The sequence below is a fragment of the Hyperolius riggenbachi genome, chromosome 9 (genome assembly GCF_040937935.1).
Source record: "Hyperolius riggenbachi isolate aHypRig1 chromosome 9, aHypRig1.pri, whole genome shotgun sequence".
Classification (NCBI taxonomy): domain Eukaryota; kingdom Metazoa; phylum Chordata; class Amphibia; order Anura; family Hyperoliidae; genus Hyperolius; species Hyperolius riggenbachi.
The window spans coordinates 44257816-44274384 of record NC_090654.1 but is presented as its reverse complement, the minus strand read 5'-3'; the positions used below and the strand labels follow the sequence as shown (position 1 = coordinate 44274384).

The 16569-nt window shown below is 44.6% G+C and overlaps 1 protein-coding gene across 3 annotated transcripts in view; it reads left to right on the top strand.

Moving 5' to 3' along the window:
- Window positions 1-16569, top strand: part of KLHDC8B (kelch domain containing 8B) — a 199627-nt gene that overhangs the window by 40571 nt on the left and 142487 nt on the right. For all 3 annotated transcript variants that reach the window (XM_068252617.1, XM_068252619.1, XM_068252618.1), the window contains exon 2: window positions 8727-9411. In XM_068252617.1, the coding sequence (XP_068108718.1) occupies window positions 9021-9411 (391 nt within the window). In that variant the 5' untranslated portion in view covers window positions 8727-9020. The remainder of the gene's footprint in view (window positions 1-8726; window positions 9412-16569) is intronic.

Here is a 16569-nt window from a genome sequence, read left to right as displayed (position 1 = left end):
AGAAAAATGAAAGCAAGTGCTCTGGACTGATGAGTTGAAATCTAAAATATTTGACTGTTAAAAAAAGTTGTTTCATTGCAAAAAGTCTGCAGAGTGGTACAAGAATGCATGTCTGCAGCCAACAGTGAAGCATTTTTTAACTATGACTAAGGGCAGATTGTAGGCCCGATACGCGTCAGTTGAACCTTCTGGTTTTATTGCCATGTCATGTGGAATTTTTTTGAATAAAGAATCACAGCATTTTTCTACCAGCATTCGGTTTGCGGATCCTTCTTGCACATCTGTGAATTGGTTTGGCTGTCCTGGTCCTGCACCTGCTGGTTTGAATAGAGGGGGTAGAGCGTTTTGAACTTTTCTATTGCTTGAAGCATGGTGGGAGGTCCTTGCATGTTTAAAACAACCCTGAAGCAACTCCCCCCAAAAAGAGTCATATACACACTGGAGGGAAGTCTCTGGATCCCATAGAGCCTTCCCGGTCCTATCTCTTTGTTCCCTGCTATCCCCTCGGTAAAATTATTAAAACTCCAGGTCAAATAAATCTCCAGCTCTGCTTGGGCTGCCTTTTGTGACGAGTGAGTGCCACAACTCAGATGTCTGATCACTGGTGATCTGCGGAAACTAGTCTACAATATAACAGAACAATGGCACGACAATCCTGAGTTTGGGGGTGAGGGCCTTGGTCTCAACCCCCTGGGACTAGTCTAAAGTATAACACAACTATGACCCAGAATCCTAGGCTCGGGGTTGAGGTCTTTGGTCTCAACTCCCTGGGACTGATCTAAAGTATAACACAATTATAACACAGAATCCTAGGCTCGGGGGTGAGGACCTTGGTCTCAACCCCCTGGGACTGATCTAAAGTATAACACAACTATGACACAGAATCCTAGGCTTGGTCTGAACGCTGCCACACAAGCATTCACGACTACAGACAGCACCAGACTGAAGCCTGAAGGCTTAAGAAGCAGAGGAGACCTCACTGGCACGCCCCCAGCAGCCAGCCAATCCGAGGCGTCGTGAGTCTCCTCTGCCGTCAGCTGACCAGCAGGTCAGCTGACGATCCTTCTCCCCGCATAAAGGACCTGTCTACACGCGCACCCGCGCGAGACAGCGTCCCTACAAGAAACAGCCAGTTCTGTCCCCGGCCTCTTAGAAGCCGGAGGGACGTGCAGGGAGCTAGAGGCAGCCGCGGTGGCGATGCCGTCTGCCGCGGCTGCGCTCATTACACCTTTGAAAGTACTCCCATGCAGAAGTTCCTGAGTACTTCCATGCATACATGCGGGCTTGTGTGTGTGCAGTATGGATACGCCCATCTTTGGGAATCCTTGGAAGGCTTCAGAAGCACTCGCTGACCCAAGTGCTTCTGCAGCCTTCCAAGTGATCCCCAAGGCAGAAAATTTGAACAGGAGACAGCGGGGGAACGATGATATGGAGAGAGGCTCGGGTAGGCTCTATGGCAGCCAGAGCCTCCCCTCTCTATAGGCGAGTATCTAACGAATGTTTTGTAGGTCACTTCAGGGGCAAAGGGGGCAATTGCTCCAGGGCCCCAGCATTCATATAGGGCCTCAGGGTTGCTTTTAAAGGAAATGTCCGAGCTCCTTAAAATAACATCTACTTACCCAGGGGTTCCTTCAGCCAATATGTCTCTTGCCGCAGCACCGCTTCCAGACGGTGGCCCGGGGTCCCCTCCGTTTGCGATGGCGACCTCACCAGGTTGAGATCTTCTGCTCCTGCACGACAGTCACTCCATGTCTTGTCCATGTGCTCTGGAGTGTACTGAACTAAAACGCTTGCACAGTACACTCCAGACCATGTGGACGTGACGTGGATCGGCTTTCCCGCAGGCTCAGAAGATCGCCATCGCGAACGGAGGGGGACCCCGGGCCACCATCTGGAAGCAGTGCTGCGGCAAGAGACATATTGGCTGCCAGGGGCTGGAGGAAGCCCGGCTAAGTACATTTTTTAGGAGCTCTTAAAGAGAATCTGTACTCTAAAATTCTTACAATAAAAAGCATACCATTCTATTCATTATGTTCTCCTGGGCCCCTCTGTGCTGTTTCTGCCACTCTCTGCTGCAATCCTGGCTTGTAATTGCCATTTTTAGGCAGTGTTTACAAACAAAAGACGTGGCTTCTAACTAGAGTGTGATAGGCTTGAGAGTAGCTCAGTCTCTGACTCATACAGAGCTTGGAGAGGGTGTGTATATATTTTGCCAATGGCAAGCAGTGCAGCACAATCCACACATTCTAGCCTTAAGCCGCATCTACACACGTAGATGCGTCCGCGATGCTCCTTATCAATCGAGCCGCTGATGCGGCTCGATTGATAAGATCCAACAGGACGGATCTTGCTTCCGCCGATTCCCTGCTCGCTCCCCGCGAGGGGACAATGGCAGGGAATCGAGCGGAAGATAAGCAGCGCCGGCGGGGACGAGCGGGGAATCGTATGCGGCGCACGCGCGGCGAGCGGGGACGCGGAGGGCACGCGTGGGTACGCGGAAGAGGCGATCCGGCGGCTAATCGAGCCGCCGGGTCGCAGCCTCATCTACGCGTGTAGATGAGGCTTTAGCCGACAGAGGCGACAGAAGAGAGAAGATTAGATCATATAACAGAGATAACACAGCCACTGTGCAAATAGAAAAGGCTGCAGTAACACAGACCACATTAGAACAGGTATAGGAACTTATAGGATAAAAGAAATAAGGCTGAAAATTTTGTTACAGAGGCTCTTTAAGTGCAAGCAGATACTTATCCATCATGCAGTAACCTCAATATGTTTCAAATGCATTCTGCAGACGAACAATGACAACAGGCAGACAATTACGTTATCTTCCGAAAAAGAAGCACAAAGTGCGCTATACAATTGGGTTTTGTCCTTATTGCCCCTTTGTCCCTGTAACTTGTTCGTAAACTTTTAAAGGAAGTCAACAATGTCACTTTCCATATTCCTAGTCTTCTGTCTTTTCTTTCAGGTGCAGAGAGTGACGGTTTGTCAATATCGATGTTCCCTTCTAGCAACGAGGATAATTAGCGGTGAGGGTGATTGTCAGGCTGCCCGGGTTCCTCTTTAACAAATTCCGCAAAAGAAGAGTGACCCAAGTGTCACTCGTGACGTTCGGCAGCGGGGAACATGAAAGCGGCCATAAGTCAGCCATGAAAGGAAGCAATAGGAAAGCAAACCATTTTTATCTATTAAGACGAGATCTAAAATAAGTCCCAGCGGGGGATCTCTTTAGAACAAGCATAATGGGAATAAAACAACCCCCTCGCCAATTTATCCGGCAATCTGGCCCAATTTATCGCAGCCGCGTTCAGCAGAGAACCCGCCGAGCACAATGCAAGTGACAGAATTTTTTTCTCACCAATTTCCTTTTTTTTTTCCTCCCTCTAAAGGCCAAACTCTTCTCCAGCTGTTTACGGAAAGGAGGAAACTGGTGGGGGCTATGCCATCTCTAATTCCTCATGTATATTTTATGGGCTGTTCTTGTAAATAATATATCCGAGGGCTTTTAAGCTGTTAGAGCTCCTAATTTGGAAGAGGTCGAGACAAATGAGATGGAAAATCCTTACAACGGCCAATTATCTATGATTTATATAGGCGCTCCATCTTGGATATGGGTCTCTGGCTTCCATCCCTTGGAGATGTTACACAAACAAACATCCAGTTGCCGCTCGGCGCAAGTTCTTCCAGTCCTTTCAACTGCCGAAAGTACCGTGCCGTTTGCTCAGGCCTGGCGGGTGTCAAAGAGCTGTGAACCACTGATTTAGCAGTTGACTGTTATGCCGCAGGCCATGGTGGAGAGCGTCAGCTGATAGTAGCAGGATTTTATACACTGTCCTCCCAGTGGAACATAGAGGGACAGATAACCCTGTATTGTCTGGAGCCATTGTCAAGTGTTACATAAAAGCTCCTACAGCCGATGTTATTTTTAGATTTTCTCAAGAACAATGTTTTGTGGGTCCCACTATTTGTTAGGTGGGAGGGAAGTTATGCCGGTTACATGTAGTGGCTGACTTTTTTCAAAAGAGGGTGGAATGGTGGCCCTATTTTTATGGGGATGGTAGTTGCACTTGCTAAGGGGGCGGAAGTAAGGGGTTATGGTAGCTGCACTCCCTATAGTATGTGTGTGTATGTGTGTGTGTGTGTGTGTGTGTGTGTGGGGGGGGGGGGGGGGGGGGTTTACAGGTGTTGTTCTCCTAGAGTTACACACCTGAATGGGGGCTTCGATGACACTTGTTATTTGGGGGGGGGGGGGGGGCGGCGTCATGGTGATTGCTGTGCTAGCTTTATGACCTCAGGGGTGTCCAACAGGGCAGGGGGAGGGGTTGGCATAAATTATAGCTATGCCCTTGAGCAACAGGAGATGAAGAGGAGACAACTTCACCTGGGTCTCTATATCAGAGGACCCACCTGGAACCCTCCTTCAGCTCCTACATTAGCTCTTTATTGTGCTATACTTATAATGATCAGTGTTTCTTGCGAAATTTTGCCAAAGCCATTTTTGCATTGTAAATGGTATTTTCGATTTTAAGAAAATACTTGCGAAAATACACTGTATTTTCGCGCAAATTAATGCGAATAGAATATTGGCATTTTCACTCCTCACCTCTAACTGTTTTTAATAGTGCAATTCCTTGAAAAACTGTGACCCATAATTATCCCATAAATTACATTTATACATTTCTTATTTTCAAGTGCTACAATGAAGAAAAACTAACAATGTTAAAAAGCACCAGTGTAGTGTCGGGGGTGGGGTTGGAGGTGTGGCGGGGGCGTGTCTTTGTGTCCCTCTTTCTTTTCTCAAAAAGTTGGGAGGTATGGCTTCACCAAGTCTACATTAAGCAGTGTTTTTATCCATGTCTCCAGCATGCCTCCCCAGGAACCAACAACACACAGCAGTACAGATCATCTTATAAGAAATGCAGGTAGCACAGTGCCATCTACAGGCCAGATGTATGAACACCACAGTGACCCACATGACATTTGCAAACTGTTGCCACCCAATAACAGGCTTTTTCTTTTACATATTATTTAAATTTATGTTCTGAAGTAGTTATCTCCAGAATGGGACATCCTTGTTAAATAGCGGCCCATATAACACTGCTTGAGTACAACCATGATTATTTGCAGAGCCCAGGCACAGTGCAGCAATCAGAGCTCTGAATCCAGGCAACATCAAGGTGCCAGACAACGAGAAATGCTGCTTTCCCACCACTGGTTACTCAGCAGCAATGGCTGTTGCTGATTGTTATGAGTACAGTTGATTTTGGCAGCACATCGCTCGTGCCTTTCTCTACAAACCTTCAGCAGGTAACACCTGTTTGCGCAAGTGCAAGAATGTTCCAGTTTCCTTTTCTTATGAAAGTGCAAGCCCATTAAAGAGGAATGTATTAAAAATAGCACAATTAATAAAATTGCTTCTTTTTTTTTTTTTTTCTACAATTTTAATCAATAGATTATTTAGTCAGTAATTACCCATTGTAAAATCTTTCCTCTCCCTGATTTACATCCTGAAATGTATAACATTGTTAGTACTTGCAGGTGATGTCTGCCGAATGTTCATTTAATGAGGGTTCTAAAGCCCGTAGAAAAGATCCCTGATCTCCCAGAATGCTCGTTGTCAGGGGAGGGGAGAGGGGTGTTCCACATAAGAATCAGGTGTCCAAAGTCCAGCCCAAGTGCCATTCGCGGCTCGCCAAGCGTTTTCCAGTGGCCCCCCAAAGCTCTTGTGAGATTTCAATTGCATGTGTCCCGCAGGCCATTGCTGTGGCGTTGCATGCATTTATGTTTAGGCTCAGCCTGTGTCACCGCTCTGCCTCCCCCTCTGCTCTCCTGTAGTCCCATAGGAATTAGTATAGAACCACAAAAAATGGCCACCGGAGTGTATACTCAGCATACACTGGAAAATGTCAGCCATTTTTTGTAGTCCTATAGTAATTAGAGCTGCTCAAATCCGGAACCGGGAGATACCTGGATAGTTGCTACCTGGTTATCTCCTAGTAAACCTGTGGGGGGGGGGGGGGCAGGGGGGTCAATCTTACCTGTCTAACGTCTTCTTTGTCCGTCCCTCGGCGCCTCCCACGATGCACTCCACACGCGTCACGTGATTGCAAACACTTCCTCCTTCAACACGGAAGGAGGGAGTGTTTGCAATCACGTGACCGCCGCATGGACCGCATTGTGGGAGGCGCCGTGAGACGGACCAAAGAAGACGTCAGACAGGTAAGATTGACCCCCCCCCCGCCCACCCTGCACAGGTAACTGGGAGATATCCGGATAGTTTAGAACTATCCGGATGTCTCCCGGTTCCGAATTTGAGCACCCCTGATAGTAATTACTAAGGGACCATGGAAACTGGCCGCAGGAGTCTCTGGTGGAGGGGGTGAATGAACAGGGATGTGGGCTTGGAATTGATGAGTAAAGGGTAGCCACTTATGTCAGCAGCAGCCACTCACTAGCAGCCTCCACTATGTCAGCAGCAGCCACTCACTAGCAGCCTCCACTGCACACTGAAGGGACTGCTGACTACACACAGTTTTATTTGCTGACTGTTTTATTTGACTAAACTACAATAAGCATACTGCACTTAGGGGCAATCAGGTAAAAATGTATTTAATTTTGTTAGTTCAGTCCCCTAGCTATCTCAAGACTGGTGAAACGGCCCTTGGTCCAAAAAGTTTGTACACCCCTGGGACCAGGCTAAGCCTCAGTGGGAGGGCAGTGCTAAATGCCAATATGCAGCAGTATATAAGTGTTTCTTATGCTGAAACCAGGATGTTTAACATGAAAGTGGGTGCCCTGAATAATTTAGTGCATACTATGGTTCCATTTTAAATTATTACTGAACAACAACAGCAGGACTGAGTTGTGCTCTTACCTTGTTGTATTGATCTGGGATGGATTCAATTCAGAGCCTATTCATGCACCTGCTAAAGTGTAGACAAATATATGAGTCCAAGAGAAGTTCTCAGGCCAAGTCAATGGAAGTTTCTGAGGTCCAGATCGGTTCTTAGACCAGGTGCTAGGATGATGTGAGCCCCACAGGGTTTCTTAGATCACGATGATGGAAGTTGTAAATCCCTAAGCAGTTCTTAGACTACGTCGATGAAAGTTGTAAGTCCCTGAGAAGTTCTTAGACTTCGTAGGTGGAGAGTTGTAAGTCCCTGAGAAGTTCTTAGAGCGCATCGATGGAAGTTGTAAGTCCCTGAGCAGTTCTTAGACCACGTCGATGAAAGTTGTAAGTCCCAGAGAAATTCTTAGACTTCGTAGGTGGAGAGTTGTAAGTCCTTGAGCAGTTCTTAGAGCGCATCGATGGAAGTTGTAAGTCCCTGAGCAGTTCTTAGACCACGTCGATGAAAGTTGTAAGTCCCAGAGAAATTCTTAGACTTCGTAGGTGGAGAGTTGTATGTCCTTGAGCAGTTCTTAGAGCGTGTCGATGGAATTTGTAAGTCCCTGAGCAGTTCTTAGACCACGTCGATGGAAGTTGTAAGTCCCTGAGAAGTTCTTAGACTTCGTAGGTGGAGAGTTGTATGTCCTTGAGCAGTTCTTAGAGCGTGTCGATGGAATTTGTAAGTCCCTGAGCAGTTCTTAGACCACGTCGATGGAAGTTGTAAGTCCCTGAGCAGTTCTTAGACCATGTAGATGTAAGTTGTGAGTCTCAGACCGGTTCTCAGACCAGGTAGACAGGGAGACAGCCGGCTGTAAGGAGTGTGGCAGACACTGAATAATTTATTCAGAAAGCAAGGCCAGGGAAGCAGAGTCCAAATGTCACTTAAATAATGCACCATGAAAACAGTTTAGTGTAAACGTTCCGGTAAGCTCAGAAACTAATCTGGGCGGATACTTCTGTCCCCGGTCCTGGTAAAACATGGAGCTTAAGGAGACAGACATGATATACTGATGCATTTACCTTTAGTGTACTAGTCGTAGAGTGGAGGACAGCATAGAGGAGAGAAGGAGAAGGAAGGAGAGTAGAAGGAGAAAAAGAGACGAGAGGTATGGCAGGAGTTTAAACAAAAAGAGTACAGAGCAGAGGGGAAGATGTTTGCAGAGGGTAGGAGAGGGTAGCAAGGAGGAGAGGTTAAAACAAAAGGTGTCAAGGAGGTGAGTGAGTCAATAAGAGAAGGAAATTGCAGGAGAGGAACTTACCAAAGAGAGGTGAGTAGAGGGGTTGAAATGAAAATAAAACAAATTAGAGGAGACGAAAACATGATAAGGGAAGTATGTCATAGTCTCACTCATAGCCTCTCTAGAGCCTGTCCATATAGCCGACATTGCATTGTTTGAGTTAATTGAGAATGATGATGCACTTTATTGTATAGCACAAAGCACTTTTGGATCTATATACTTACCCCTGACAAAGCCCCTATTTTTATTGGGTGAAACATGTTGGTATACAGTGGGGTGATGTAGCACATGTAAACATTATTCCTGTCTGGATTACAAGGTCTATTTTCAGTGTCAGATTTTGAAAAGGAAATTATATTGTCTATCATGCCTAGACCATGTTCCCAATATCCTGTTTAAGCAAGTATTTAAATAGGCTAATCATTTTAAACTATTATTGAGATATTAAAAGTTGAGTTTTAGACTCTTTATTGGACAGTATAGTATTGTGTACCTTTGTTAGAAATGAAGTCTGCTTAATTTTACCAGGCAGGAGAAGCTCGTGTTTTCATTATTTTCCTTCTTGATTGCAGATTTCCTTTTTTGTTGTTTCTCTGTAGGAAACCCTGAACTAGCTCTTTGGATGAAGCCTAAGCTGTTGGAGATATTATTCAACCCGAGACTCTAAGGATGGAAATTCTACTGGGATGTGTCATTTACTGTTCACCCATCAGACTGTGATGGTTCCCGAGGACTGAGCGGAGTTGGAGAACATCATTGGATCTGTAGATCACTGACCAAGAAGAAACAGATGTTGAATAACACTATAAACTCCTTGGGAGCCTCAGCTGGTGATCAATGGGATCGTTCTTCTTCCTTGGCTCGCCCGTGTGACAGATTCCTACTCGTATACAATGCCGGTTTCTATAATGGCCTCCAATGGCATCATGTCCCTCTACTGGGAAGTCTTTCCCCCAATGCCCACCTGTCGGGTCTACTGCACCCCGGTCTACCAGGACTGCCGATTGTTTGTCATGGGTGGATGTAGCGAAACAGGACTTCCTTTGGACACTGTGGAGATGCTGGATGTGGTTTCTCAGACATGGGCGGTGCTGCCCCCGATGCCAACGCCCCGGGCTGGGGCGGCTGCAGTCGCTTTAGGCAAACAGGTTCTGGTGATTGGCGGGATGAATTCTGAGCAGTGCCCACTGACATCTGTGGAAATATACAACAGTGATGAGGGAAAGTGGGAGAAGAAAGCGGCACTGTGCCAGCCGTCTATGGGGATTAGTGCCATCGAAAAAGGTAACTTGTTGTCTGTATTGCCTTCAACGCTATATTATACAAATAATTTGTGGTGATACTTAGTGTACGGTAGAATCCCTTTATAGTAAACGCCAAGGAACTGGGCAATGTAGTTTACTATATCAGAAGTTTCTGTGCAGCCTGGATGATACTGTAGTGTTGCAGCCATGCACAAGCAAGTCACAGATAACTGGCAACTCCTTCAGTAATCAGCAGCAGCTTACACAGGAAGCTTAGGCCTCACCGGCTGGTGCTTTTTAGTTAATCTACGCAGGCCCAGAGTAGTGTGCAGATAGCGAGTAGGCTACTAGTGGCTGCCAGCCCGCCCACCGACCACGGCTCATAAGTTTCTGAATGACATATGATGCAAGCTCTCCGCCCACTTTCCACTATAACCCGATATAGAATACCGCAGGGTCTAAAAAACAAATTTACTATAACAGGAGTTCTATTATATTCATGTTTACTATATCAGGCGTTACTACCATGTACTTATCATGGTGCTTGGCTGGAGACCTGAACCTTTTGTTAACTATACACATACGTACGCAGTATATTTACTATATCAGAGTTTACTATGTTTGTTTTTGTTCTTTGTTTGTAAATTTGGGACTGAGCTAATTGAAATCTACGCCCTGTTTGGGACCCGTTATCCCTGCTAGGGCTTAGATTTCAATAACCGCACCGTGAGCCAATGGCTCACATTGATCACAGGGTCAGTAGCTAATGAAAACGGCTCCTGACCGGCTCATGGAGTGAGTGGGCTGCAGCGTCGGGAGAGCGGCACGAACAGCCAGAGAGGCGAGTCTGTGCGGCGTGACATCGGTGAGCTGTTTTTTTTACCCAGAAGTCTCTGGTCCTTAAAGGGCCAGAGACTTTGAGTACTGAAGTGGGTAATCCTATACAATAAAACCCTAATGTCTCTGCATCCCATGTCCCTGTGTGTGTGTGTTTTATTACTGCGCATGTGCAGGGAAGGACGCAGAGACACTGAAGGGGAGGAAGGGGCCGGGCATGTGTGTGAGTGCGTGCGGAGGACGTGCGCGGGGTTGCCCGTGCACGACGGGCGGGTGCGTGCATGCACGCGGCAGGCATGCGGAGACAGACCGGAAGCAGTAGATTTGGGCGCATGAGACAAGTGGACAAAAAGGGCGCCCCATTCACTTCCATTATAAATATCGTTTAATGGGCGCTGAACGGGGAAAATAAGGCGCCGGAGATTTTTAAGGATTTATAACGGCGCCCGGAGATTTTTAAGGATTTATAACTATGTTTGTGATGATTTAAGTTTACAAAATGAGCCCGTGACGAATAACGTTTATGAAGATAATAAATCACTATTTCTAAAACATTTCTAACACATTATTATCCACCCAAAAAAATAATTTACATTTTTTTTCTTTACATTTTTTATTTATTAATGTCTGTAAAACATTATTATCCATAGGGGATTTTAGGTTTAGGCACCAACAGGGGGGTCTTAGGTTTAGGCACCAACTGGGGGGGTCTTAGGTTTAGGCACCAACTGGGGGGTCTTAGGTTTAGGCACCAACAGGGGGGTCTTAGGTTTAGGCACCAACAGGGGGGTCTTAGGTTTAGGCACCAACAGGGGGGTCTTAGGTTTAGGCACCAACAGGGGGTCTTAGGTTTAGGCACCAACAGGGGGGTCTTAGGTTTAGGCACCAACAGGGGGGTCTTAGGTTTAGGCACCAACAGGGGGTCTAGGGGTTAGGGATAGGTACAGGGAGGGTTTTTAATAAACGAAAATATAAGTTTCACTTTACAAACAGGGAAGATTAACGTTTTAAAAATTGCCGATCTCATACACATTATTTAGTGATTTATAAATTCATAAAACACTATTTATAAACGAAATTCTACACAATAATTTCTATAAACAATATTTCCATTTATCGTTTATACCACGCGCCCTTTTTTCCCGACGCCCTTTTCGTACGTACGCAGACAGACCTAGCCGCTAAGGTCACTAGTGTTACTATATTCTATATACTGTACCTCTTCAAAAACGATAGTCAATAAGATGCTACTAAGGCAAATTCTATGCAGGTATATGCAGCATTTAAGTGGACACCTCAAATGGACACATTTTGCAAATAAAGAAAAAAAAAAGTACTTTAAAAGAGCATCTTCATAAATAATAAATGCTGAAAATAATATTTATAGCACAGAAGGAATGTTACAGATGAGATGCTGTCATTGGCAGTGTGAGCGGCAGATTAGAGAGACAATGGGCTTTCTTGCTCTTTGCTCCTCTTGGACGCTGTTACCTCTCATTCCACTGCAGACTATGCGTGGCCTGATTCTGTAACTCGCAGGTCTGCTGTTCCCGGCACGGTGGGCTAATAGACCCATCATTCTCTCCCATTTGCCCCGCGTGGCCCCTCTGTCCAGATATAAGCGAGGTCAGCGCTGTCAGGCAGAAGTAAAGCAAGACCTGTGAGCAATGCAATCACACGCAGGATGATACATGGAACAAGCAGCTGCTTTTAGGGCCATTACTGTACTTCTTTATTTCCCAGACAAGAGAGGAAGGGCTGCATTCCAAATCAGGAGACGAGGGGGAATAGAGAATATAGACTGAAAAGATGTAGCAAAATTTCATGTAACTTTTCGCAATTTCAACCATACGTAATTACAATTTGGACATTCAATTGATTTTGTGTAATTCATTCGTAATTTCGCATAATTTTCGCGTAATACTGTGCCGACTTTAGTGGTTAATAGCAAAACCCCATACATGCTATTGTCATCAAAACTGCTGTCTATGTATGTCAAGCAGAATAGTAGGAACTAGGTAAAAAATAATTTTTTAAAAAGGCCTTCTAGTTTTTGAGAAAATCAATTTTAAAAATGCAAAGGAAAATGTTTTTTAAACTCAGAAAAAAAAACATTTTTCATTTGTATTTTTAAAGGAATACTTAAAGTGTACCTGAGACGAAGCAATATAAAAGTTTTATACATACCTGGGGCTTCCCCCTGCCCCAGCCACATGGATCGCTGCCACGCCACCGTCCTCCACCTCCTCCTTCTCCCAAAAGAAGCCCCGTAAGTTTGGCCAGTCAGGGTATGCGCAGTGCTGCTGTGCGTGTCCCCCACGTCTCGCTCCTGTGGCTAGGAGCATTCTGCACCTGCGCAGGCGCGGAGGTGGGGTGCACGCATGCGCAGTGATCCCCGACTGGCCAATCTAATGGGGCTTCTACTGGGAGAAGGAGGAGGTGGAGCAAGACAGAGTGGGAGCAATCCATGCAGAGGGGGCTGGAGGAAGCCCCAGGTATGTATAAAACTTTTATATTGCTTAATCTCAGGTTTCCTTTAAGTAAAAATAAAAATAATTTTAACTTACCTGGGGCTTCTTCCAGTCCCCTGGACTTGTTTTGTGCCACAACGTTCTCCTGGAATACTGTTTACAGTACTCGGAAATTAAGTGTGACGCCATCTTGTGGACAAAAAGTAAAAATGCACCCACAGACACAATTATAAAGAAAAACATACATTTTTTTAAAAAATTAATTTGTAACCCCTTTCACCCCATACCTATAGTTACCAAAATAAAACACTTGTAAAAAAAAAAAAAAAAAAGATATCATTACAAAAAATAGTTACCTTAGCGAATTTTTAATATGTGTGTCAAGAGGCTATATTGCTGTTTTGCTTTAATTGTTTTTTGTAAATAAAGGCTTGTTGTTATCGATACAGTATAAAAACCACTAAACGTTAAAAAAAAAAATACACCTTTATTTTCAAATAAAATATTATCGCCATACATTGTACTAGGGACACAATTTAAACGTTGTAGTAATGGGCAAAAATGGGCAAATAAAACGTGTGGGTTTTATCTATTGCAGCACACTTTATTTTAAAACTTTAATAGCTGAAAACTGAAAAATAATGATTTTTTTCATTTTTCCCCTATTATTCCCTTTAAAATGCCTATAAAATAATTCTTAGCAGAAACCACCCAAACAAAGCCTAATTTGTGGTGAATAAAATATATAGATCATTTCGATGTGATAAGTACCAATAAAGTTATTGGCGAATGAAAGGGAGGCGCGTGATGTTAAAATTGCTCTGGTTTTTAAGCGAAGTGGTTGGGAAGTGGTTAATATTTATTTGCAGGTACATCTTGTGTTAGTGGTTAATATCCATTTGCAGGTACATCTTGAGTTTATTTAAAATAATTTTACTAGGTTCAGGTTAACTTTAAAGCGGTATCGTCACCATAAAAATCAAATTTCAACTGCAACTGGTCTGAGTGTATTAAGTGATAAAGATGCTAAGCATGCATTCAAAACTTTCAAAACTTTTTCTGCTGTTATGATTTGGAGTTATCACACACTTAAGGAGCACTGGCCCTTTAGTAGTTGTGCCAAAGAGTTGCATGCTGGGGGTTCTTTTTATCTATAATCTATTCCTCCTCTTCCCTTTATTTTCCTGCCAGCTTCTTATTTGAAACCTAATCCTCTACTCACTTGTGTTTACAAGCAAGGCTGAGGCGACTCAGCGATTGGAGGAGACAAGAAAAAAAGTAAAGGGCAGAAATGACATCACGAGTTAGCCTTAACTGTGGGCAAAATACATGGCCCCCACCAGGAGCAGAATTCTCGTAGTTTACTATATAACATTCACTGAAATCAAAATGTGGACAGTATAATGCATGTGTTATGTAAGTAGATCAAGTATTTATCTACTTATATATGTGTTTTTTTTCCCTCGCATAGTATGGCTGATCCTACTGCTTTAAGCAAGAAGGGCAGCCGTGGTAGAAAAAGTCTGGCGAACTGAATGACAAGGAAGTCATTACTTGGCGCGAGTTGCGAGGAATACATTTCCATGGTCTCTCGGCTTCTGACAGTTCAGTGCCTGTCATCTCACAAACCTCATTAACACACGCCGAAATGCCAGGCCCCTCATTACCCCCGTTTAAACACCTGCTTTTAAAAACGTCTTAACAACTGTGAAAAGTGGATCCCGAACGTGGCCCTCATTTGTGACATCCCACAAGGGCTTCAGCGCTTTTGCTTAATTAAAACGTCTTCCAACAAGTGATTCATTCTGAAGTTTTAGGCTTGTCAGTCATGGAAAATTAAGCCAAAAAAAAAAAATGAAATGAAAAAGCTGAGGTTCTAAGATAAAGCGTACATGCAAAATAAACAGGCCTGGGTGGTTGCCCTGGCAACCGTTCTGAGAGTTGCTATGGCGCTGAAGAGCGTACATCATGCTGACCTGACTCACGGTATAATTAGTCTGTACGCTGCTCCACTTCAACCTCTGAAGGGATTCAGGCTGCTTTTAGTGGAAAGATGATGGCCGGGCTGCTCAGGTGTGTGCAGGCCCATACTCCGTCCCATAACAATTTACACCTCTTTTGTTTTCTGGCCCATGCTGAGAAATCTGTACCTATTTCTTGTACCTGTGGCAGCAACTATTGGTATTAATCTACCTTTACCACTGCATATTTAGCTCTGTGACCACACTTTCCTGTAGTGCAGATAACCAATACATCTTGGTCACCACTCCACCCCCAGCTATTTGGAAAGTTATAGCTCTACTCCAAAGAAAACAATTATTGCATGGTATTGCATTGGGATAACATTTCTTTTGGCTTTTATTGCTGTCTGTGTCCGCATTCAGATCTCCTCCTTATTTCCATCCCGAAGTCCATTATAGATAATCAAGTTGTTTTGATCTGTTGTCCCCAACAGGAAGTGAGGTACTACTCTACTGTAAATACTTGATGTAGGTTCTAATTGTTAACTTACAAGGAAAAAAAACTTTCATAAGTGTAGGCTGAAAGCAATATTATTATTATTATTAAGTATTTATATAGCGCCGACATATTACGCAGCGCTGTACAGTATATATATATATATATATATATATATATATATATATATATATATATATATATATATATATATATATTGTCTTGTCACTAACTGTCCCTCAAAGGAGCTCACAATCTAATCCCTACTATTATCATATGTCTATGTTTGTATTATGTAGTGTAAGTACTGTAGTCTAGGGCCAATTTAGGGATGAGCCAATTAACTTATCTGTATGTTTTTTGGGATGTGGGAGGAAACCAGAGTACCCGGAGGAAACCCACGCAGACACGGGTAGAACATACAATACAAATGATGCATAAGTTCTGATCCCTTTCTGAGCAGGATCTGATCAGAGAGGGGTCAATTATTTTGCCTCATCTGGTGGTAATCCTGTTACCTTAAAGTAAACCTTAAAGGTATCCCGAAGTAAGAGGGATATGGAGGCTGCCATATTTATTTCCTTGTAAACAATGCCAGTTGCCTGGAAGCCCTGTTGATCTTCTGGCATAAGTAGTGTCTGAGTCCCTGATCTGCTGCATGCCTGTTCAGGGTCTATGGCTATATGTATTAGAGCCACAGGGTCAGGAGGACAGCCAGGCAACTGGTATGTTTAAAACGAAATAAATATGGCAGCCTCCATATACCTCTCACCTCGGTTATCCTTTAAGTGAAAAAAAAAATGCCCGGTTACTTACCTTGGACTTCTTCCAGCCCTCTGAAGTCCTCTTGGTCCCTCGTCGTGATTTCATGCCCAGCCGTTCCTCCGATGTCCCCCTCCGTAATTGTGCTGACTGATGAGTTGCCCGGCCACTGCGCATGTGCAGAGCTGGCCACGCGCGTCCTCTATCATGCTTTTGTGGCGGCAGCATTCAACGCATGCACGGTAACAATGTTTGCTTACTGCACAAGTGCAGGAGCCTGTTGAAGGAGGTGCTCGCCAGGCGCTTGCCATGGAGGAAGACGCCCAGCGAGGGACCAGGAAGACTTCTTGGGGTTGGAAGACGCCCCAGGTTAGTAAATTGGCAATTTGTTTTCAGTTTAGGTTTCCTTTAAGGGTAATCAGGCAACAAAGAGATGAAAGATTCACCACATAAAGGCCCAATGTGGCGATTTTTTCTGATGACCGGTGGGTTTTTTTGTATGACAAGCGTTTTCCCCCAACGTGCGCACGATTAAGCAAACAACTTTTGCGACATGCAGCGATTATGACTGGCGCGGCAGATCAGATCTTTAAGATCCCCGGCAACTCTGGCGCAAAGTGCCGACATCGTTTGTCCTCTCGTTCGCACCCGTCATGAGCTGTGTCATGCTC